Source organism: Macaca fascicularis, chromosome 6 (genome assembly GCF_037993035.2).
Source record: "Macaca fascicularis isolate 582-1 chromosome 6, T2T-MFA8v1.1".
In the NCBI taxonomy this organism is placed as follows: Eukaryota; Metazoa; Chordata; class Mammalia; order Primates; family Cercopithecidae; genus Macaca; species Macaca fascicularis.
Genome location: NC_088380.1, coordinates 11,720,044 through 11,745,191, shown reverse-complemented (window position 1 = coordinate 11,745,191; position 25,148 = coordinate 11,720,044). Strand labels below are relative to the sequence as shown.

Genomic DNA, 25,148 nt, shown 5'->3' with positions numbered 1-25,148 from the left:
CAGAGAAGACCAGAAAAAAACTTCAGACATTGAAGATAAGACATGTTAGATCCCTTAACTTTCCCACCAAAGGGGATTTCTTAATTAGCTTTTCCCCTAAGATTTCACCTACCGCCATCTTTTCCCATCTCTCCTCTAGACCTTCCTTCTTCATCTCTCCTTTCTTCTTAGCTGTCACAAGTAATCCATCCATGCCTGTTACTTTATTATGAAGACTAATTTAAATCTTGGGTACCAGCTCAGATGAGGATTACCGTCTACCTTTTCATAGTCAAACAGGTCCTCCAGGCTTTCCTAACCCAAAGAGCTACCTGCCCATAATGTTAGAGACCTCCTAAGCATGAATATAGGAACATCTATGTAATGTTCAAGGAGCAGGGTGCCCAAGTCCTACTCCACACCTCTCCTGTACTCCGGGCTTGTGGATGGTGACAGAAACAAATTTCACTATTGACACAGGAAATAAATAGGATTTCATGAAGCTGAACAGGCATGCCATCACCCAAGGCTGTGTTAGAGAACATGGTCTAAAGGGGGTCCCCATCCTCCCGCCCCAGACCTAACTCTGCCAGCCATTGCAAGATAAGAGCCAAAGACCTTTGTCCCTCACCTAGGTCCAGCAGAAGGATGTGGGCTCTGGGAACAGCACTGCCTGCATCCCTGGTCCCAGGCTTGGAATAGGGAGGCAGATATAAAGTGCTTTGAACAGGGAGGCAGATAGAAAGTACAGCAGGGCCCACATGCCGGAGGACTCCAAGAGGGAGACAGAGCCAGCGTGGTGGCTCCAGAGATCTGGCAGCCTAGGAAAAGGTGAAAGGGTCACTTTGTGCCACAGAGTGGTCCCTGGTTCACAGAGCTCCCGGAGAGTACCCATCACCAGACATGACAGCCACATCTTTCTTGCAGGACCATTCACAGGGGGAGGGGGTAATATAATAGAGAGGAAGGCCACCAGTGTCCTTTCCCTAGTTGAAGAAGCAGAATTGTGTGAACTGCAGCAGAAATGACAGACTTACTTTTACATGACCATCCCCCCAATATTTGGGCATTTATGTCCTGCATGATGAAAATGTAAAGAGGCACAAGTTTAACTAAGGTGTCTATTTAGATAAAATATACATTTCATCTGAGATGAGGCTTGTTAAAACCAGAGCTTATAAAATAAGGAGTACAGTGAAACAAGGAATGTGTGGGCCTCATGAATTTGCTTGTGGTAAAGTCTATTAAGCAGAAATAAATAACATGAATTTTTATTTCAAACTCAAACATATGAATGACTGTCAAATTAGGAGTTATTTGATCAACACAAACACTTGACTCTGACAACCCCTTAAACGCATTTTTATAAACCAGTGAAAATGGCCAGCATCTGCTGTGATGATAGTCAGATGGATTTTCTTTTGGATAAATGCTATTTGAAGTGAGTGTTGAAAACAAGCTTTCTGTGATGTATGTGTCAGCTTGTAATAAAGAAAGAATTATCATAGATATGTTGCAAGGAGCAAACCTGCTAAATATCTTCATGAACATGACAAGTACTGCAACATAAAAGGAAAAAAGAATGTGGTGAAAATAGTTACACAAGTGGAGAAAATAGTCTTTAAAAAAAAACTGAATCCTCTGCAAGAAGAGCCCAGTGTCTAATGAAGTGATAGAGGGATTACATAGGACCTGCATGTTCATAATATCATATTACTGTTATTCATTGTGATATAAATAATAGTCTTAGTGTCAAAAATATTTTAATTAAAATTATTTGAGTTCACAAATATGTGAATTATCAGTAGTTTATTACTTATTAACTGCTGTTACTTAAAATTTTTAAATCAAGTGCTCCCTATTGGAGCAAGTCGAATAAGATACTCCATAACCTATTAGTTAAAATTTTCACCTTTTTTAGGTTAAAAAGTTAAGGTCCTGGTCAGAAATTTTAAATCAACCCAACGATAAATGTCATCTTAGAACGAAAGAGAAATTTCAGATGCTTACCTGTGTGGATTCACTTAAAAAGGTGTAAATAAGAAGTCTAATTGTTTAGTTGAAGGAAGACAGAGCGTTTGTTGGGAGAACAGTTTATTGGTAAAATTCAAAAATATCGTAACTGTCGTCCCTTTGTACAGATAGATCATGAAACCATGTTTATTAATGTCACGTCAACTAGGGATACACATACTGAAAATTGCAAAGCTGGCCTTGACCTGGATGATGCACCCCAATTACTGGAAGATGTGTCACCTCATACGTGGAATTATGTCATTAAGCATAGCAATGTTGAAAAGAATAGAAGCCAAGTATTAGATTTCAACTGCACATTGAATGGGGCTTCATATAATATAATACCAAAAGCTGAAACTTAAGAATAATTAAGACATTACCAGAAGACACAGCACTATGGAACCATAATTACATATTAGCAGATTCTGCCCTCAACACCAGACATGCTCTATCAGTTAAAATTATAATAGAAAAAGCTCTCAAATTTTAAAAATTACTCATTTAATTTTTTAATTGACACATTGTAATGACACATGTACATGTTCATGGGATACAATTGGATATTTTGATACATATGTATGCTGTATACTGAGGATCCAGTCAGGGCAGTGTGTGTATCCATCACCTCACGTGTTTGTCGTGTCTTTGTGGTGAGAACATTCAAAAGCCTCCCCTCTAGCTATTTTGTAATACGCAATATTTTACTGTTAACTGTAGTCACCCTACTATGCAATAGAAGCACCAGAATTCACTTTTCCTGTCTCATCGTAACTTTGTACCCATTGGCCATTCTCTCCTCTGTTCATCCTCCTCCCCTCCCCAGTCTCTGGTAACCACTATTCTATTCTCTGCTTCTATGATATCAGCTTCTTTTTTAGATTCCATGTTTGAGTGAGATGATGTGGTATTTCTCTTTCTGTGCCTGGATTAGTTTACTTAGCATGATGTCCTCCAGGCCCGTCCATCTTATCACAAATGACAGGATTTCATTTTTCTTAAATGGCTGAATAGCATTCTGTTTGGTAGATGTGTTACATTTTATTTATCCATTCACCCACTGTTGGACACTTAGTTTGATTCCATATCTTGGTTATTGTAAATAGTGCTACAATAAACATGTGAGTGTGCAGGTATCTCTTTAACATGCTGATCTAATTTTCTTTGGGTATATACCTAGGAGTGAGATTGCTGGATCACATGGTAACTCTATTTTTAATTTTTTGAGGAACCAACATACTGTTTTCCATAGTGGCTGAACTAGTTTATAATGCCATGAGCAGTATATAAGTGTACCCTTTTCTCCACATCCTTGCCAACACTTTTCTTTTTCTTTTTGACAGTAGCCATTCTAACTGGAGTGAGGTAGTTTTTGTGGTTTTGATTCACATTCCCCTGATAACTAGTTATGTTTAGCCTTTTTTTATATACCTGTTGGTCATTTGTATGTCTTGTGTTGAGAAATGTTAAGTAAGGTCTTTTGCACATTTTAAAATCAGGTTATTTAGGGTTTTTGTTTTGTTTTGTTTTGCTATTGAGTTGTTGCAGTTTCTGATACATTCTGGATGTTCACCACCTGTCAGATGTATCATTTTTAAATATCGTTTCCCATTCTATAGATTGTCTCCTCAGTCTATTAATATTAATAGCTTGCTTATTAATATTAATATTACTTGTGCATTTGAGGTCTTATTTTAAAAATTCTTGCCTAGCCCAATGTTGTGAAGCATTTTACCTATGTTTTCTTCTAGTTGTTTCAAAGTTTCTGGTTTTACATTTAAGTCTTTAACCCATTTTGAGACGATTTTTGTATATGCTGAGAATTAGGGGTCTAGTCTCATTCCTCTGCATGTGGATATCAATTTTCTCAACACTGTCTATTGAAAAGATCATCTTTTCCCCAATGTAAGTTCTTGGTACCTTTGTTGAAAATAAGTTGGCTGTAGGTGCATGAATTTATTTCTGAACTCTCTAGTCTGTTCCATTAGTCTAGTGTCTGTTTTTCTGCTAGTGCTGTGCTGTTTTGGTTACTCTAGCTTTGTCATATATTTTGAAGTGACATAGTGTGATGCCTTCAGTTTTGTTCTGTTTACTCAAGATTGCTTTGGCTATTAAGAGCCTTTTTTTGTTGTTTTGTTTTCATACAAATCTTAGTATAGGTTTTCTATTTCTATGAAGAATATCTTTGGTATTTTGGTAGGGATTGTAGTAAATCTGTAGATCACTTTGGGTAGTATGGCCATTTTAACAATATTAAATATCATAACCCATGAGCATGAGATATATTTTCATTTATTTGTGTCTTCTTCTATTTCTTTAATTGAAGATTGATAGTTTTCAGTGTAAAGACCTTTTATCTCCTTAGTTAAGTTTATTTCTACCTATCTAATTTTTTGTAGCTATTAATATTATACATAAAATTATTTTCTTGATTTTTCAGCTAGTACATTTCTGTACAGATAGTGTATAGAAGTGCTACAGATTTTCGCGTGTTGATTTGGTGTCCTGCCATATTATTGAATTCACTTATTAATTCTAACAGGCTTCGTTTTATGTGTGGAGTCTTTAGGGCTGCCCATTTATGTGATCATGCCATCTGCAAACAGAGACAATTTGACTTTCTCCTTTAGAGTTTGAATGCTTTTGTTTTTGTTTCTTGCCTAATCACTCTGACTAGGACGTCCAGTACTGTGTTGAATAGAAGTGGTGAAAGTGGGCATCCTTGTCTTGTTCCCGACCTTAGAGTAAAAGCTATTAGCTTTCCTTTTGTTCAGTATGATATTAGCTGTGGAGTTGTGGGTTTGTCATGTACGGCTTTTATTGTGTTGTGGTACATACTTCCTATACCTAATTTGTTGGGAGTTTTTTTGTTTTATCATGCAGGGATGTTGAATTTTACCAAATTCTTTGCAGAATCTATTGAAATGATTATATGGTTTTCATCCTTGATTCTATTAATGTGATATATCACATTTATTTATTTCCATGTGTTAAATCATTCTTCCATCCATGGGATGAATCCTATTTGATCATAGTGAATGATCTTTTTAATGCGCTGTTGCATTTCTAGTATCTTGTTGAGAATTTTGATATCTATTGTTCATCGGGGATGTGGGCCTATAGCTTTCTTTTGTTGTTGTGTTCTTGTCCAGTTTTGCTGGCCTAGTAAAGTGAATTTGGAAGTGTTCCTTCTTTAATTTTGTGGACTAGTTTGAGGAGAATTGGTATTAGTTCTTTAGACATTTGGTAGAAATCAGCAGCAAAATCCTGGGCTTTTTTTTTTTTTGATAGGAGACTTTTTATTACTCATTCGATTTTATCACTAATTATTGGTCTATTGAGATTTTCTCTGTCTTCCTAATTTAATCCAGGTAGGTTGTATGTGTCTAGGCATTTATCTGTTTCTTCTGTTATCAAATCTGTTGGCATGTAATTGTTCCCAATCATCTCTTACGGTTTTGTCTCTTTTTTGCCTCTGATTTTATTTAATTAAGTCTTCTCTCTTTTGTTCTTAGTCTTGCTGAAGATTTATTGATTTGTGTATTTTTTTGAAAAAACAAACTTTTCATTTTGTTGATCTTTGGAATTGGTGTTTAGTCTCTGTGTTGTTTATTTCTGTTCTTACCTTTATTGTTTTCTTCTTTCTTCCAATTTTGAGTTTAGGTTGTTTTTGTTTTTCCAGTTCCTTGACGTACACCATTAGGTTGTTTATTAGAAATCATTCTTCTTTTTGGATATGGGTGTTTATTGCTATAAACTCCTTCTTATAACTGCTTTTGTTGTGTTCCATAGGTTTTGGTAGGATGTGTTTCCATCCTCATTTATCACAAGGAAATTTTTAATTTGCCCTTTAATTTCATTAAATTGTTGATTGATTGGTTCAGGAGCATGTTAATTTCCATATACTTGTAAAGTTTCCAAAGTTTTTCTTGTTGATTTCTAATTCAATAGTGTTTTTGTCAGAAAAGACACTTGATGTTGACTCTGTCTTCTTAAATTTGTTAAGACTTGTTTGTGGCCACATATGATCTATCCTGGCGAATATTCCATGTGCACTTGAGAAGAATGTGTATTCTGAAGCTGTTGGATGGAATGTTCTATAAATGTCTGTTAGGTACCTTTGGTCTGGAGTGTAGTTTAAGTCTGATGTTTCCTTACTGATTTCTCTCTGGATAATTTGTCCATACTTGAAAGTGGGGTTGAAGTTCCCTACTGTTCATATATTATAGTCTCTCTCTTCCTTTAGGTCTAATAATAATTTTCTTTATTCTAAAATGTATTTTTATGACTGTTCTTGGAAATTTTCTCAGGAATGTTGCAAGTGTATAGACAAATGAATAGATCAAGATCAGCATGGAATACACTTGACATGGAAATGCTTATTTTTACAAAATAAAAAGGGTCACAGCACCTGTGGTTTTAAATCCACCAGATTCCAAGCTATATCCCTAATTTAAGGCCCTTAGCCAGCTGAGGTATTTTGTTGGAACACTTAAGCTTCCTTGGAGTTTCTTTTTGAGCCTCTTATTCAGCGGTGGACATTTGGATGCATAAAGAATATAATATACCTTTTATGCCATAACCACATATTGCCAAGTACTTGATGTAAAATCATTTAGTGCTTAAGATGGCAGAGCAAGTTTTTTCCACAGCTAATTCTGTTCTCAGCAAACTAGTTCATGTTTGAGAGCAAACCCAGCTCTATTGCCACATTGTTGAACCTCCTGTAAAACCACATGAATAATGCATCTCATCTCGTCTGGCTCTCTGGAGATTGGCAGCTAGGAAACCTGCTCAGGTTGCCCCATGCAGCCTCTCCTTCTGGCCTGCCTCTCTCTGTCCTGTGATGAGTTTGCTCCGTCCCCTCATCTCACTCAAGGTAAAGAAATAAGTCCACTGTGGATACATTAGCATTCTCCACCCAACCGCCCTATTTCCATTTTTATGGAAAATTCTATTCATTGACCTTCCCCTAAGCCCTTTCTGTCTTCAATTAAAGGAGATTCTTCTACATTTCTTTCCGAAGAAGAATCCAAAGAAAATGATAATACAATTTTTTTTTCTTTCTTTTTTTTTTGAAATGGAGTCTTGCTCTTTTCGCCCAGGCTGGAATGCAATGGCATGATCTCGGATCACTGCAACCTCCATCTCCTGGGTTCAAATGGTTCTCCTGCCTCAGCCTCCCAAATAGCTTCGATTACAGGTGTTTGCCACCACACCCAGCTAATTTTTGTATTTTTAGTAGAGACAGGGTTTCTCCATGTTGGCCAGGCTGGTCTCGAACTCCTGACCTCGTGATCCACCCACCTTGGCCTCCCAAAGTGCTGGGATTACAAGCGTGAGCCACCGTGCCTGGCCCAAGGAATATTATGATGGGGCCAATTATCCAGGTCATAGGGATTTAACCAGTTACACTCTATGTCACATTAAATTTTAGTCTTTTTTTTTTCTTTTTTTTTTGGTATTTCTGCCAAACATACTGCACTTCAAAATGTGTAGGTTTTATTAACCAAGCATGCCCTCACCTCTAGTGCCCAACAGTGGAGGAGAGAGGGTAAAACACGCAGACCCTGGAGTCCACTGCTACATTTCAGTCCCAACCCTGCCCACTGTCCTGTCACTGCTCTTCGGTGACCTAATGAGGGTGGTGTTAGTGATAGTAGTACCTGCCATGTAGGCTGTTGTGAGCATTAAATGAGGTCATGTGTAGAAGCCCCTAATATGTTAGTTGGCACAATAGGAAGCTCTAAATACATGTAGCATTTATTATTATCCTTTCCCATTGATGGCTGAAAATGTGCTTGGAATTGTTAAAAAAAAAAAATGTGTATCATCATTCATTGTGACTCCAGTTGCGCACACTATAAATTAGAGGAAAATTGAAACACGCAGTGCTAAATGTACATTTAAATAGATGCAAATACATACATATATAGGATTAAACATGGGATTATTTTTCTTTCCTTTTTATTAATTCATTTATTTATATTTTTAATTTTTATACCAAGTTCTACAAATCTACTGGAGTCCATTATGCTGTATATCACAATAACATTCTTAGAAATAGTAGTAGCTATTGCCAGTGATTGAACAGGATCCTCTCTGTTAATCATTTGGTTTTTTTTTTTTTCCTGCTAATTTATATCATGAAGACCTAATGAGGAGCTTGCATTTTTTGAAAATTGTACTTACATAGAAATCTGTCTGCTCACTTCAAGGCTATTGGTTAAGATAAGTATAGTCACCACCATCACAAAAATGTTATTCAGAGTTTCAACATGGTCATAGTACCTCGTATCTCATCTTGACTTTTTTTTTTTTTAAGTTTCAGGATACATGTTCAGGACATGCAGGTTTGTTATGTAGATAAACATGTGCCATAGTGGTTTGCTGCACCCATCAACCCAACACCTAGGTATTAAACCCCACATGCATTAGCCATCTGTCCAGATGAAGAGCTTGCATTTTTAAATTCTTTCAAGGATATAACAAAGAAGGAAACTATGAAAGCTGTTTAAGGATATGGTTTTACATCATATTCTCTTTCAAATATATCTACAATATATTCATACACATGTTCCCACATTCAGTTTGATAACCAATGTGATAGGCATGTTTGGCCTGTTCTGGTGTTTTTAATGTCTTCTTTTCCAATAAAAGCAGGGAAAACAAGATTAACACCAATGACGATTATTCCGTTACTAGTAAGAATCATGCATTAAATGCCTCTCCCCACAGAGATAGTAATATATGAAATTATTTTAAATTTTAGATGTTTAAATTTATCCTTGAGTATTCTTCCATTGAATTTAGATGGATCAAATTGTGCTGAGTACAGAAAATTGCAAAATATTTATACTTCAGTTCTTAATGATGACACTCTTGGATATATGCCAGATTGGGTGCTAAAGTTTCCCTATCCCTAAAGAAACGGAGTTGAATTTCTTTTAAGAGTAGGTAGGTCATTTTCTTGGACCCATTGTCACCTCATCTATTCTTATTTTCTGAACCTTCAGAGGGACATTCCTTAATTACTTTATTATATGCTTATTTTGTATTTACATAACATGTAAATGTGCTTTATGTTTTCATATTTATCTGTATATGCAGATATACTTAAAGGCAAAGATAAATAATCCAAAAAGTAGTGCTTTTTTTCTTCCTCCTTATTGAACATTACCTTATATTCCCCCCACCAAGTTTCTATAACTGTGTGCCCAGATTCTTGTATTTTATTCTGTTCTTCTTTTTTCCTTTGTCTGCAAATAATGCTTGCAATTATCTATCATAAAGCAGAATATTTCACTTTATTAAAAAGATGCCTCTTCCCCTTTTCCAAACGAACATAGCACATAAACATCAAACGTCTCTTTATTTTTCCTTTATAAACTAGGCCTTTATTTGTGCAGCTCTGCAGAAAACAAACAGATAATTTCTTGAAAGCATAGGTATCTATTGAAGTATCAAGTCAGCTGCTGAAGTGGCTACTTGTGAAATCTCCCAAAGAGACCAGTGATATAGTTCATTGAATTCTAAGAGCTTATTGAGGGGAGAAAGGGCTGTTTGCAGAGCAGGTGAGACGAGAGAGGAGTGTGTTTACAGAGCTGATGGAGCACCTTCCCTCTCCAGTGTTTGCCCTGAGTAGGTTCAATTGGATAGAGTAATCCTACAAGGAGAATGGTTTGGTCAACTGAGCTTTAAAACGCAAATAAGGAAAAGTGTTCAATAGCCCAGAAATTAAGGGAAAAAGTGTATTAAAGGAAAGTGTTTTAATAGTGTGACCGATATTAATTTATCTCCATAGTAATGGAGAGCCAAGGATTGCATAAGCCACATCAATGTCTACATAGTTGGGGCCAGACAGGAGACTTGAATCCTGAATCTTTATGACATTTTACCCAGTGCCATACGCACCTTTCTGTTTTCTAATATTGATTGATTTCAGAGTTCTTAATGGTAATAATAATAGCTCATTTATTTAATATTCTCTACATATTAGATCTTTAATGATTTTCATTCATTTAAAGTAATTGTTTTTATCTATATACTTTTACAAAGTAAGGTATTACATTGTTACATTACTAATGGTTGGTTTGAGATCCATTAGATTCTCATACATTTTCTTCTATATGATTATATAACCTGTCCTTTAATACAGTGTGTTTTCTCTCCAATTGTACTGGTATTTTACATTATTTTCATTGCATTGATTAGCCTCCAACTTATTTTACTATAACAGCACCAATCTGGATTGAGGTTTTATATTTTGAAATTCTCATCCACTGTTTTTTTTATTATGACCTAAAAGAAGTTTAAAGCATGGATTTGGGAATGACACTTCTAAAAGACCATTTGACAAGGCTGAAACTACACATGATTGTGATTTTTTTAAATACATAATTTTTTTGAAAGTTGTTTCTCATCTTAGATTTCGTATCCCAGCCTCTTTTCATAATAGTGATATCACTGGTTAAACTAAGATGTAAAACACTTTAAAATAAAATTAAGATATTAATATATATTGTTATTTTTTGGTTTTCCAAGGAATGAACAAAGTTAGGTTTATTTGGCATAATTTTTGTACTTTTTTGCATATCTCAATAAATTCAATTTGAGAAATGGTGTAAGTTAACATACCAACTTGTAATATGTTTTTCAACATAATGTTCAGGTTATTAATTCTTTAATGAACCCACTCCTCTCTGTATCTTTAGTAGAGAAATAGTGTAAATTTTTTTTTCTTTTGAGACGGAGTCTCACTCTGCCACCCAGGCTGGAGTGCAATGGCACGATCTCAGCTCACTGCAACCTCCGCCTCCTGGGTTCAAGCAATTCTCCTGCCTCAATCTCCCTAGTAGCTGGGATTACAGGTGCGTGCCACCACACCCGACTAATTTGTTGTATCTTTAGTAGAGATGGGGTTTCACCATGTTGACCAGGCTGGTCTCGAACTCCTTGACCTCATGATCCGCCCACCTCAGCCTCCCAAAGTGAAACAGTGTAAATTTAATGAGAAATAGTGTAAATTAGTTAACATACCAATTTGTAGTATGTTTTTCAACATAATGTTCAGGTTGTTAATTCCTTAATGAACCCGTCTTTTATCTGTACCTTTAGTAGAGAAATAGTGTAAATTGAATGAGAAATAGTATAAATTAGTTAGCATACCAATTTGTAATATTTCTTAATATAATATTCAGGTTGTTAATTCCTTAATGAACCCATCTCTTCTCTGTTCCTATAGTAGACATTTCCCTTCATTTTAGGCCTCGCCATTTTTCTAAGTTTTCTGACCGTATTAGGTAATTCGATAATCTACAGCTTTGAGGTTTTAAACCTGCCCTGGTAGCCATGGTGTCTATGAGCATAAACTCTAGAAACCAACTCCAAGGACTTCAGTTCCTTTTTTGTTATTATCAGCTGACTTCTGGCAAGTTCTTAATGTCTCTGAGCCTCAGTTTCCTGTCTGTAAGGTGAAAATGATGTGTATACTCTCTTGTAAGGATTGTTGGAGAAAACATGAATTTATACAAATCAAGCACTTACAGCAGAGCCCAGCACTCAAAAGGAGCTATATAGTCTGACACCCAGTGAAAGGGCCTTTCTCCCAGTGCCAAGTGTACAATTCCCTTTTCTACTGTCAGTTGATTTCAACATCGTTCATGGTGGTAACATTAATAATTCATTTGTTTAATATTTTCTCCATATTAGTTATTTAACACTTTTCCTGGGTTGAAATCAAACAATGATCCCATGAAGCCATTTTTTCTCTTCAATAACATTGAAGCTGGAGCTTGGAGAGCTCAATGAACCTGTCCAGTGCCAAGAACTGACCAAAAGGCCAGAATAGGAACCAGTTCTCCACCTTTAGCAGCCAAGCTCTGAAAGAGCTCCAGGACATTTCCCTGAAAGGGGCTAAAGTGAAATATAAATAGGAACCCAATAACATTCATAAACCTTTTTCTACCTTTTCTTCCTCCATACATACCAAAATGTTGCCTTCCTGTTTCTGCTTAATTAATGGAATTTCCCACCCTATTTTCACATTTTGAACCAGTCCCTCTTATATTATTCATAATTTATTGTCTGCTGCTTGGCAGAGTTTGTCCTAAACTCTTTCTTCTTATATTTTCTTTTAACTCATGGTCCTTTGAGAGTTTTTTGTGTGGGTAGTCAAATTGTTCTCCTTACCTACTCTGTTGTTTTTTTAACAAAAAGATTTCTTTAGATTTCAATATTATTTCCTGATCTCTGACACTTTAATCATTGTATTGAACACATTAATAGCAAATGATTTTGCATAGAAAAGTATTTCTTTTCTGAAGACCATTTTCAGCAAGATTAAATGTTGATACTTAGTTTCTGAATGGAAAAAAAATGCACATCTATGAAAAATGCCAGATGTACTTAGTTTTATTTTTTTGTCCTTGATTTTGTGGCTAGCTTATCACAACTCGGAGAAAATGAAATTTTGTTTACCTCTGTACATTTGTTCATCCAAGGGCAAGTTTATGACTTGTCTATTTTAAACCCCTTTTACCATAATATAAGGCACATTATGCATAAATTTTAAAATGTGGATTTTAATTGCACATGCTGATAATACTTTGGAGAAATGATAAATCCTCAAGGACTTGCATAAAGACATAAAGCAGATTTTCTGATTGTGCAATTAGTGTTTATTAGCCTAATCTGATTATTTTGAGACTTAACACATCAGGACAACCTTCATTATTTCAAAATATTGTCCCTCTGGGAATATATGCACTTTTTGTTTATAAAGTTTCTCTTAAATATTTTTGCCATTTTTGTCATGTCGCAGAACCTACTTTCCTACATTTTTGTAATTCTAAGATGAAGTCTTCAAAGTTCATTGGGAAAGAAGAGCCCTGAACTCTTAAGTCAATCCTTGGTATTCAAGTATATTCCTCCCATTCACTTTGCAGCTTTTCATCATTTCAACACAATTTCCTTACCTCTTTAAATAATTATTTTCGTAGCGTGACATAATTTCCTTTGTCTCTGTTTTGGGATATGTCCCCTAATGTAAAAGAGGATAAAATAAGCTCTATCATTGTTCACTAAGAAATGGTTAGGAAGTCAGAGAAGTGTAATTGATAATTAGAACCTAATTCCTTAGAGCAATTCCTTAGAGCACCCATGTCATAAATGGTCCTATCTAGTCACTGGCTGTATTTTGAATATGAAGTCTGTTCTACAGCACCAGAAAGCAAATGGGTTGTCTACTGTGGATCATGACTAACAGTCATTAAAGCAGTTCATAACTGGTCATATTCTACTGAAATGAAAGATGCTATTTTCATTGTATATATCAACCAAACCTTAGGTGTCAAATATATTTTGAGAACTGGATAAAAATAATGACATGAAAGGATCTAAAAAGAATCCAAGAGGGAAACAAAAAATTGAAATTCAGTTTGAAAATAGTCAAACTGATTTTAGTAACCAGCGTGAAATCTTCTCAAAACAATTTAGACGCATTGAGAAGATGCAAATACTTTCAGAAAAGCTAAGTCAGCTCCTTTATTTTGTCTGTCTTGCAGTTGGGTTGGTTTTTGCCTTATTCTCCCTTCACCAAATGTGTTTGTTCCTGTGACAGCTTCACTTGAAAAAGAAGCACATAAAAATCTTTCGGGAGTTACTTTACAGAAACTAGAGCAGTCCTGTATTAAATGTTCTTGTGCTAATTATGGAGATGTGAACCCCACCTCTCCCCATCTCCACCCCCATTCATACACTCCCTCTCATTTATTCTTATTTTCTTTGATTCAAGAAAATTAACTACATTGCTAAATTTGTTTTACATCCTTAATAAAGTTAATATAACATTACCTGAATACATTCTGAATTTTCTCAACTTGAACAATAAAGAATTAACTTCCCATGCCTCCTTAGAAAGTATTCTCTATATTTCTCCTGAGTTTTACTTTTGCACGAAGTTTATATTGCAGCTGAACATACCTTCTCTCGGATGTGGGTAAGCAACATACACACAACAGATGCGTTCCCCCTTACCTGAAAGGTTTGTCTCTTAGGCATGCTGATTATCATTTGACTGGATAACATTGAATGTATTGGTTCAAATATGATGGATTAATTTTGTTTTATTCTTTCGAATCCCCTATTTTTTATGTGTGTAACTTCCCCTGCCCCTGCCTAGACCTGGTTAACCGTTTCTGTGAGCAGGTCCTCAATTTTTTACTTTGTCCCTACTTTCCTGTCGTAGCCCCATCTTCCCCTGGTGTCGACTCCGTCCCCTTGCAGCGCACAGGCAGCCAGCACGGCCCGCAGAATGCCGCCGCGGCCACCTTCCAGAGGGCCAGCTATGCCGCCGGCCCGGCCTCCAATTACGCGGACCCCTACCGACAGCTGCAGTACTGTCCCTCTGTTGAGTCTCCATACAGCAAATCCGGCCCTGCTCTCCCACCCGAAGGCACCTTGGCCAGGTCCCCGTCCATTGATAGCATTCAGAAAGATCCCAGGTGGGTAAAAACCTTTTTCTTTCCCTATGATGTCTAAAGAGGTTTTGTAACCGGGTTACTGTAATTTATTTCCCGTCATGTTGCATTTATGTCATTGACTATTAAAGGGTTGGCTTTTCTTGGGTTTTCTTTTGTTTGACTTGGAATGTGTGTGTTTGCAATGGATCCCTAGTATCTTTGGTGTTTCACCACCAAAAACAAAGATGGTCTTTTGATCAGAGTGCTTGACATTTAGCTACTTGATGAGATAGATGTAAACAGCGGTCTTTAATGCAGGGGAAACTGGGGACTGGAGGCTATGTCATTTGACTTCAGATAGCATGGCCCACATATTTTATTGTCTCAGTGGAAGTATGTTTTGTCATCATGTGTATTTCTGTTTATCAGATTGCAAAGGGGTACACCTTCCCAGTTGTAGTAAAATTGAAAATTTAGAAATTTTACATGACTGAAAATAAACATTAGGATGAAGTTGTTTAAAGACTGATAAAAACTGGAGCATAATATATTAGAGAAATTGTTGTTATGGAGGTATTGTTTTTGTGGTTGTTGTTGCTGGGTTTTTTTTTCTTTCTTTCTTTTTTCCATCAGTGGCAAGGGGTTTAGCAATGCTCTGCTTATAAAGTTGGATTTGAGTCCCAGGAGACTTAAATTATGTTTTATTCATAGCCATTGGATTTATGCTGATAGAGTTCCATAAATATATATCTGCATCTGTGAATACTATTGATATGTCAGATTGCTGGTATTTCTTTATGGCAGGGCAGGTGGCTTGACTCTGGTGTCGTACTTAAAATTCATCTCAACAAATTTTCACTGGTGGAGCACACAAGTTCCTGTGTGCTGTTCTGAGGGGTTGGCATAGATTCTTTTGCAAAAAGAAATCACTTCTGCAAATATAAAAGGCAGAATGGGATTGTTATATGGTTATTGTTGAGATAGCTACTTTAGCACAATTCAAACCTGCTTGGAAGATCCATGTTAAATATTGTATTTGGTATAACACCATTGTAAAAGTGAACTGTAATACATGCTTACTGTTATCTACTAGAAATCAGAAGCATTCTTTCGTTTACTATGTTCAGTGGTGTGGTTATCTAGATTTTCAGTCTCAACAACACTCTTTCTAGTCTTGGTCCTGAAACCTACCCCAGATCTTAAGTATTCTTGGCATGTATGGCAAGCATATTCATCAGAAAATACCTCAACATATTCCCTATTTTAAAATAGTCTTTCTTGATATGCTACTGAAAATGTATAGGAATAGCATAATAGTGAGCCCTTAAGAAATGCTAAAAGACAAAATTATATAATTGAATTGACATTGTTTATATTTAACATTGTAGGTTTAAATTGACAATGAACATTTTATCTCCAATGGAAATACTTTACATTTTTGTATTAGGGAATTCAGCTTAATAAGAAACCAAATTATATTTCTCTAGCTGCAGCGTAGCTTCTGTATTTTATTAAATGCATTAAATGCATTTTATTTTATTAAATGCATTAAATGCATTTTATTTTATTAAATGCATTAAATGCATTTTATTTTATTAAATGCATTAAATGCATTTTATTTTATTAAATGCATTTTATCTTATTAAATGCATTTTATCTTATTAAATGGCATATCCTTTCCATTTTATGTTACTGTCATTTTTACAGCCTTTTTTCTTCTCTCAATATATTGACACAGCTCTTACCTTTTCAAGTTATGAATTATGTCACTTATATTTATTGAGTGCCTGCTATAAACCAAAAAAGAAAAACACCAATAAGAAGGGTTAGAATGAATGAGAGAATATTGACCACTAAGCTTTTGTATGCGTCAAATTTGTATGCAAATTAGTGCTATATGAATTATAAATTCATCCTGAGCTCAGACCTACAGACCAAAAAAGAAAAAGAAAAAAAGAAAAGAAAAAACAAATCTAGAACCGGAACCAAACTATTGTGGTTTATTATCAAAGGAACTCATTATCTGGCATCATGCAAAATGTATGGAGCATAAACTGTACTAATGGGTTTCTTGTCAGGTTTTCCTAAAATGAAGGAATGTCTCAACATGTTTTTATTTAATGAAGAGACATGCCAAATTTAAACTTCAAGTCCAAAATATAGTACTTCTTTCAAGACAAGATTTTTGCATTTTCCCTTAAATATTATCATCTGATTCCTCGTAGATGAATATTACCAGAACTAATATGTTTAACTTCTAGGGCTCACATTTATTTATCTTGGCGTTATGGCTTATTGTTTAAACTTTTTCAATCTTTTCAAGCTTTTGAAATATATTTACATACAGTTAGGAGAATTTGTTAACATTTTATTTACCACTAAACACCAGACTATGTAAGCCTCTTTATCATTATAAACATATGTTTATAGCACATTACAATCTTCAAAGTAGGCTTACTTACATCTTTGATGTAATCCTCCTTTGTGAACAGAAACTGATATCCCTTATTTAATACCTTACATAAATGCAGACTGAGAATGTTAAATGACTTCTTGAAAATACATTGGTGCCAGGTGAGTTTGCGGACCTCCATCTACGTTGTTAGCACAGATTGAATCCACACTGCAGAACATGTTGGCAAGAATATTTTTATTTCTTTTCAAAAAAATGAAAAGGTAAAAGAAAGAGTTTATTTATGATTTTTTCAGAGGATGAATGGTGGTACCAGTATCTGTGTAGGAGTTGGGAAGAATGAAGGAAATTGTCTCAGTAACTCTGGCATGCCAGATCCATTGCTTATTGGATGTGTGGTCTCTGTTGTATTTTTCATTTCTGGCATCTACCTTAGTTTTCTTATTGTAGACCAGTATCTCTTCTCTGTTTAAGAGTTTTAGTATTATTCAGTGAGAAGTGTTTAAGCAAATACTGCATTTTGAAATAATAATTTGAAGTCATGGCGGTTCCACTTCATCATTAGAGTTGAAACCAGAGAAGCCGTGTTGGCTTTCTGTTACTCTAAGTCATAGGATACAAAAGGATTGGTTCTGAGGGGTTGGGATTTTCTTGTTGATGGTTGGCTCAGTCATTTGGATTGTGGCAAAGCTTTGGTCTTTTCTCTTTTGACTAGTCATCCTATACTCCAACAAAAAACTCGCAGAAATGTCTTATCCAATTTTCTTTGTAAAGCCAGCAGTCACTGAGAAAATCACTTATTAGACATAAAAAATTCACTTTATAGCCCCATTTGCTAAGAAGATTTTATTTTGTGATTGTGTGTTATTTTCCATAAAATGTGAATCTCTTAAGGGTTGTTATCATACCTAATGTATTTGTAGGTACTGCACCAAATACTGAGTTCTATATACTGTTGTTTTTAAACATGAAAGTCAAATATAACTGTTAAATTATATGAAAGAAGTGTCAGTCATGTTGGTAGTGATAAGTCACAAAAGCATTCTTATTTTAAAAATTTGATTGATGAAACAAATGGATAAAAAAGATGCCAAGACTGATACACCCAGATATACTAAGGGTATTATAAATGTCTTGTCTATCAAATAACAAAAGTCATGGTTAAGACATCTTACTGACATAATGTGTAACTTGTAGCAGTAGCAACAACTTTTAATCATGTTTGATTAATCCCTTTTTGGGAGGTTGTAATCCTTGGTGTACACTATCTCAAAAGCAATTTTTCAAACATGCTAAAAGAATCTCACTTTTTGTAAATGTGATTTGCAATAGAACACTATCTTCTATTTAGTTATTCATCATAACAGGAATGCATACAATGGCACATTTTTAATGCTGATATTGGGTCCAAATTAGCAGCTGCACTTTCAGTCGGCTCTATCAAACTCACTTCAAACCACAAAATTTGACTAATAGTATGACAATATGCACTTTTAAGGAATTATTTATACATGTCCACTATATTTTATGTGCTATTTCGAAATAGTAACAAAATTTATCTTATTGTTGGACATTATGTTATTAAATCTCATTAATGAATATTAGTTATAAATATTTTATTACTAAGTAAAACTTGGTAAAGAATGTTTTCCGAATGCTGCTTTTTCTTTTTTTATCTGTTCACGACACATGTGCACATGTGGACACACACATGTGTGTGCCCACATGTATAGTGAATTGAATGCTCAGGAAACACAATGTACTATAAAAATGCTTTTATTTTTTGAGACAACTTTTTGCTCTGTCACCCAGGCTAGAGTGCGGTGGTACGATCATAGCTCATTGCAGGCTCAAATGATCCTCCCACCTCAGCCTCCCAAGTAGGTGAGACTACAGGCTGGCCACAAGCCTTTATTGTTTTTATTATTTTTTTCAGAGAAGGGGTCTTGCTATGCTGCCCAGGCTGGTCTTGAACTCCTGGGCTCAAGTGATTCTCCTGCCTTAGCCTCCCATAGGGTTGGAATTACAAGCATGAGCTACAGTGCCTGGCATAAAAAATGCTTTTAAAAAGATGAAGACTTGAAGAATATTTTTTAAATATTAAAATTTAAACAGTATTATGTAACTTGTTACCATGTAACTCAAATAATATGACGGAAATGTTGGCGGTAAATCACATATCATATTTTCAGAGTCCAGTTCTCTCAGGTGATGAATCTCTGGGTAGTTTGCTTTTAACTTCAAATGCTCAATAATTATTTATTTAACTGAGGAAATGTCCAAAGGGAGAAATACTGGATTCACAATTTAAAGACTTCTGGAGTTTGAAGAGCACTGGAGATTGTTTATCAGTTAAGCTAATAGGAATCCCAACACCTCGCCATTCATCCCCTGCTTGGATGCCTTGAGCGAAAGGCCCCTGACTGTCTCTTGAACCATTTTATTTTTCTTTGAATAATCCAAGCCTTATGCACTAGTTTATACTGATACAGAAATCTGCATCTTTTGTAAGTTCCTTCATTGATCTTGTTTCTGACCTTTGAAATCATTTGAGAATATACCTATCCCTTTTTCAAAGAGTGGCCTTGGGAGACAGTTCCTGCACCTCGCTTTCATGCCCAAGGCTCCTGCCCCTGTGCTAGCTGCCATTGTTCCATGAGCTGTCACTTTAGGGCCTAACAGTGATTGATGTCCCTCCAAATTATGCTTCTCATCTCACCAGCAAGTATAGAAAGAGAACAAGTGTTACCTTGGGCAAACCTGGGCTCACTTTAGGGTTTCTTGACAGTAAGATGACAACGTTTATAGCAGTGTTGATGATAACAATGATGATGAAAGTTAATTATTAAGTTCCATGCTGAGTGTTGAACATTTTATATTCATTATTTAATTTAATCATCCCCAAATCTCTCCCTATCACATGACTTTTTATAATGCCTCTTTTACATATAGGGAAACTGAGGCTCAGAGAGCTGGAAACAGAACCCAAATCTGACTTTCAATCTCATGTTTCTAATTGCAATGGACATTCGTACCGATTTGAGCTGTAGAATCAAACAAAATGCCAAGTCTTTTCACAGGTGACTTCTGCAAAACCGTGAATCAGTGATCTTATCTGGAATTTTAAATTTTGTTTTTAACATAAATGAAGAACTTTACGTTCACTTCTTGTAGGGTGATTCCATTATTTGATACGACAGAAATCTTTTTTGGGTCCCAATTTTGTTATCCAGTATAATTATTGTAAACACTGCTCCACATCCCTTGAAATGGGAAAATCAGACATATGTGTCCGCAGTGAGGTTGCATCCAGGTACAACCAGAGCTGGACCCAGGATGGAGCCTGCAGCCCTCACTCCTCAGGACCTCTCCCCCTGAATCCATCTGAAGGCATTACTATCTTCTAGGTGACTTTTCCATGGAAGATTCTAGGGTGGACTCTGCAGATCTGATAAGAGCCTGAAAACAGCCTCATTTTTTAATGAGCTTTCAAAGTTGTGTGAGAGGGAAAGGGACATCTACAAATGACCGTCATGCTATGGGGAAATAACACAGATGTGACAAAAGCAGCACCGTGGGAGGAGGTGAGGGCTGGTACACGGTGAGGAACAGATGGTATCTCCACAGGAAAAACTGAGATAAAGCTTTCCAGGTAAACAGGGACAGCTAAAAGGAAAAGAGGTCTGGAAATGGAGGGGGAAGCCAGTTGGAACACTCAGGCCTGACTCAGTTGGGATGTGGGGCTACAGAGGGCAGCTGTCTCTGAATGCCCTGTCCACCCACCCAAATCAGGACAAAATGGTAACTTGATAGCTTGCACGTCCAATATGTGGATTTGTTTAAGTTATAAATTATAACCATAGTGTATTCCTTTCTTAGGGCATTTGGGCTACCATCGGAAAAACACCATTGACTGAGTAGCTCAATGTGAAAAGAATTCATTTCTTACAGTTTCAGAGTCTGAGAAGTCCAAGATCAAGGTGCCAGCCGACTCTATGTCTGGTGAGGGCTCTCTCTGCAGAGATGGTGCCTTCCCTCTGTGTCCTCACAAGATGGGGTCTCTTTTAAAAGGACACTAATCCCATCAACGAGAGCTCTACCCCCATAACCTAATCACCTCCCAACATCTCCACCTCCTAATGGCATCACATTTGTGATTAGGTTTCAGCCTGTGAATCTGGGGGGGGTCACAAACATTCAGACCATAGTGACTGTCATAATAGATTGCCACAAAGTGGGTGGCACAAGCCAGCAGAAAGGTATCATCTCACAGTTCTGGAGGCTGGAAGTCTGAAATCAAGGTATCAGCAGGACCTTCAAAGTCTCTAAGGGAAAATCCAGCCTTGCCTGTCGCAGTTTCTGGTGGCCCCAGACATTCTTTGGCTTGTGGCTGCATCACTCCAGTCTCTGCCTCTCTCTTCACTTGGCCTTTATTTTTGTCTTTCTGTCTCCTTGTCTCCTCCTGTCTTCTTATGACACCAGTCATTGGATTTAGGATCCACCCTAATCCAATATGATCTCATTTTAACTACATCTTCAGAGACCCTGTTTCCTAATAAGACACATTCCGAAGTACTGAGGTAGATGCTGATTTGGGGAGGAACACTATTCAACTGACTACACGTGTTTTAGGGTATGAGTATACCATGTACACTATAGTACAGATGTTCCTAAACAGCATACATTCAATATAAACCATATTTCACAGTTTTTATTTTATTTTACATTTTAATCGTAAAACCCGTTCTTTAGAAAGAACAATGTAGTTAAACATGCTTTGTCTGTGTACATTATCGCTGCTTTTTTTACTGATTAATGTGGCTGGCATACCCGACAACAAGTATAGGAAAATGGATAAAGGTGATTGCTTTCTTGGCCTTTTTTTTTTTTTTTTTTTTTTTTTTTTTTTTTTTTTTTGAGACGGAGTTTCACTCTTGTTGCCCAAGCTGGAGTGCAACTGCGCGATCTTGGCTCACCGCAACCTCCACTTCCCAGGTTCAAGCAATTCTCCTGCCTCACCCTCCCGAGTAGCTGGGGTTACAGGTGCATGCCACCATACCCAGCTAATTGTTTTGTATTTGTAGTAGAGATGGGGTTTCACCATGTTGATCCGGCAGATCTCAAACTCCTGACCTCAGGTGATCCACCTGCCTCAGCCTTCCAAAGTGCTGGGATTACAGGCATGAGCTTTTGAATGTGCTTGCACTTGCAGTGCTCTCTTGGCCACTTTGAGAGCATAAAAGGAGATAATATAATCCCGAATCCCTCATGCACCATCACACCTGGCAGCAACAGGGAGCTCTCTGGAAATACGTCACAAGCAAGGGCATCACGGGCAACCCTCCCTGCGTGGCTTCCACCAGTCCACACCCTCCACTGCAGCTGGGGCTGTCCCAGAGAGTAAATGCCACAGTGCTTCGTTGCTTTATTTTCTTTAGCTAAATGCATTTGAAATTCAAGAGTTCTCTCCTCCCACCCATAGTCTTTCATAGTCTCCATTATGAATCCAGGAACTAAGATGTCGTTGGTTACTTAACTTGTGTCTCTGATGACTTACAAGTATTACTAGATCTATCATATGTGCTTATTCCATCTTTCCAGAACTTTCTTTTTTAAGCTTTCTCCCTAAATGGTAGATGACGTTGCTCAGCCCTGAGGTGCATGCCATCCCTCACACACGGGAATAGAGGAGGTGGCCTGTCTTGTGAAGGGCATCAAATACAAGGGGAAAGGGATTCTTAGCAAATCGTCAATTCTGGGCATGATCCTGTCGGCACTACCCCCTGCCCGGTGGCCATGGATGTACAATGAAAATAAGGAAAGCACCTTCCTCATTAAGTTGTTGTGAAGATGGAATATATTCAAACCTTAAGGTCCCTGGAATACCGCCTTGGTTGAGCGGTCCGTATTTACCTGCGGCTTCAGTCACCCCCACCACTGCTGCAGCCACCACTCCTGCCCTCGGAGCAGCTTAGGACAGTGGTGTGGGCTAAGAGTGGCCTTGGGAGCCAGAAACGTGGAAGAAATGAGTGAAGGTGTAGAGGTCACAAGCTATCTTGCTGGAAAGACTGAAAGAAGCCCCGGAGCAGCCCCCGGGGCCTTCCTGGTGGGAAGTGGGGAGTGTGAGTAGGAGGGGTCCACTGAGGCCTGAGCAGGGCAGGGGGACCAAAGGGAAGAAGGAACTGTGTACTCAACCCTCATAGCCAAGAGGGAGGATAGGAAGAAGGGAGAGAAGACTCCAATGCAAAGGGACCTTTTTGTCTTATAAAAACCTCCTTTTCGAGAGTTCTTTTATCAGTTTAAAAGAAAGTAATGTTCACACACAATATTTGTCTGTGGTAATATTGATTTTTTTCTGTACTTAGAATAAACAATTGCATTCCAAAATAACAACTCATTTCTAATGCTACCTAAATATACCCACCTAATTTATACTAAGGCTTCTGGCATAGGGGCCTCCATGATATCATGTGGTCAAGAGTAATGAGAGACAGGCAGTCATGGCTGACGAATATTCATACTCAAAGTACTAGTTACTTAATTCCTCGTTAGCAGATACGCCATCCACTGCAATGGTGGAAATCTGTTTTGTGCTACTCTGGTATACAGACTTTCCTCTAGAGAACGAGCCCCTTCTCTTCCCAATCCATGTGCTATCAGTAAAACAGACTGTACCCCCCAAGTTCAGAAGGTGAGTGTGGAACTCATACTTGGCCCAGGAGCTGACAACCCATGGGGCCCCCACTCACTAGCCAGGGCCTCGAGGAGTGTGGAGAGGTCTGTGAGACCCACGTTCCAGTTCTCTAAAGTGGGCTCCAGGCATTCTGGGCCTCCCTACATCACTTGGGGCAAAAAGCCAAATCCAAGGTAGCTAGAGCCAACATACAGCAGCCAAAGCGACTTTCGCATGTTCGCTTCCTTCTCAGTGTAGTTTACCCTCCCTAACACCCCTGCCACACACCTTGTTCACTCCCTACCCATCCTCTTTGGATGTGGCTGTGGTTGTGTTTCTTACATTTGGTCTCCATTAAAAAGCCAGGAACTAAGATGTCCTGGTTCACTTGTATCTCTAATGAATTACAAGTGGAATCATCATATATGCTTATTCCATCTTTCTAGAACTTTCTTTTTTAACCTTTCTACCTAAAGTCAACTATACCCCCTGTTCCAGGAACAGATATCTTTCCCCCAATTTAAAGCAACTGAGAAGTGCCATGCAATAATTAAATTATCAAGCAATTTTTACAAAATAAGCTTATTGGAGAAGCTAAATCTGATGATAATGTCCAGTATCAAGGGCATCTTGGATCAGTAGAAGTCAGAACTTAATGAATTTTAAGATCCTTAATAATGCTTAGTACAGTGATCACACATAAAAATAAAAGCAGGTAGTGTTTTAAAGGAATAACATACTGAATTCTCAAATAATTATCTGCAATGTTGTTATTATGCTTTAAGTCTATAACTTTACCAGTAATTCGTATTACTTCCTCTTTCGTGGTTAATCTCTGTCATTTTACTGATGATCTTTTATATGACGTATATGTGATATGCATGTGTCACCTATGGGGATTTAGATATTCTCGTACTGGAAGGAGAATGGGGTCTTGCAGGTGGAATTGTTCCTTGTACCATTTGGTGATGAAGCAAATATCAAAGACTGCAAATGAGAAGAAAGGTCCTTAGTAGGTAGGGGAAGTAAATCTCTCTCTTCACCTGCATTTGAAAAAAATGATCAGAATGTTTAAGAGCACAAAAGGAGTGTGAATATTAAAAATGTCACCTCTTGGAAGTCAGCTGAGAACCAAAAACAAGGGAGCCTCTTTCCCTGGAATCTCATGGAGAATTAGAGCGGCTTGTAATTCCAGACAGGAAGTTCTGAAATCTAAATCTAAACACTCCAGTTGGATACACAGATTCTATATAAAATCCGTGTGCTTCCCACTCATTTCCTGCTTGATATCTTTTAGAGTTCTGGGAAGTAGTCTCGAAGGAATGCAAGGAAGGTTCTGTGCTTCAAAAGGTATCAAAGGAAGATTTTGTGGGTCTAGTCTTGAACGAGATTGTGAAAATGGAGAACAGCACCCCTGCTACCCAAAGTTGGTTCCCACGAGGGGGCACCCTCACCAGAAAGAGGGAAACCAAGAAAATTCAGGCAACAGAATTGGCTCATTGGGTCAATCATTCCTCAGGGACTGTCTTCCTCTAGGGATAATCTTGACATCCTTAGACTTTTATTTTACTAAATAAAGTTGTATGTGTATATGTTTGTGTGTGTGTGT

At 37.2% G+C, this 25,148-nt stretch overlaps 1 protein-coding gene across 11 annotated transcripts in view; it reads left to right on the top strand.

The window, feature by feature from the left end:
- CTNND2 (catenin delta 2) overlaps positions 1–25,148 on the top strand; it is a 931,128-nt gene that overhangs the window by 546,678 nt on the left and 359,302 nt on the right. For 9 of the 11 annotated variants that reach the window (XM_065546099.2, XM_045394725.3, XM_045394719.3 and 6 more), the window contains one exon: positions 14,240–14,495. The exons of the other annotated variants lie outside the window; for them this stretch is intronic. In XM_065546099.2, coding sequence (XP_065402171.1) covers positions 14,240–14,495 — 256 coding nt within the window. The remainder of the gene's footprint in view (positions 1–14,239; positions 14,496–25,148) is intronic. 11 annotated transcript variants of the gene reach the window in all.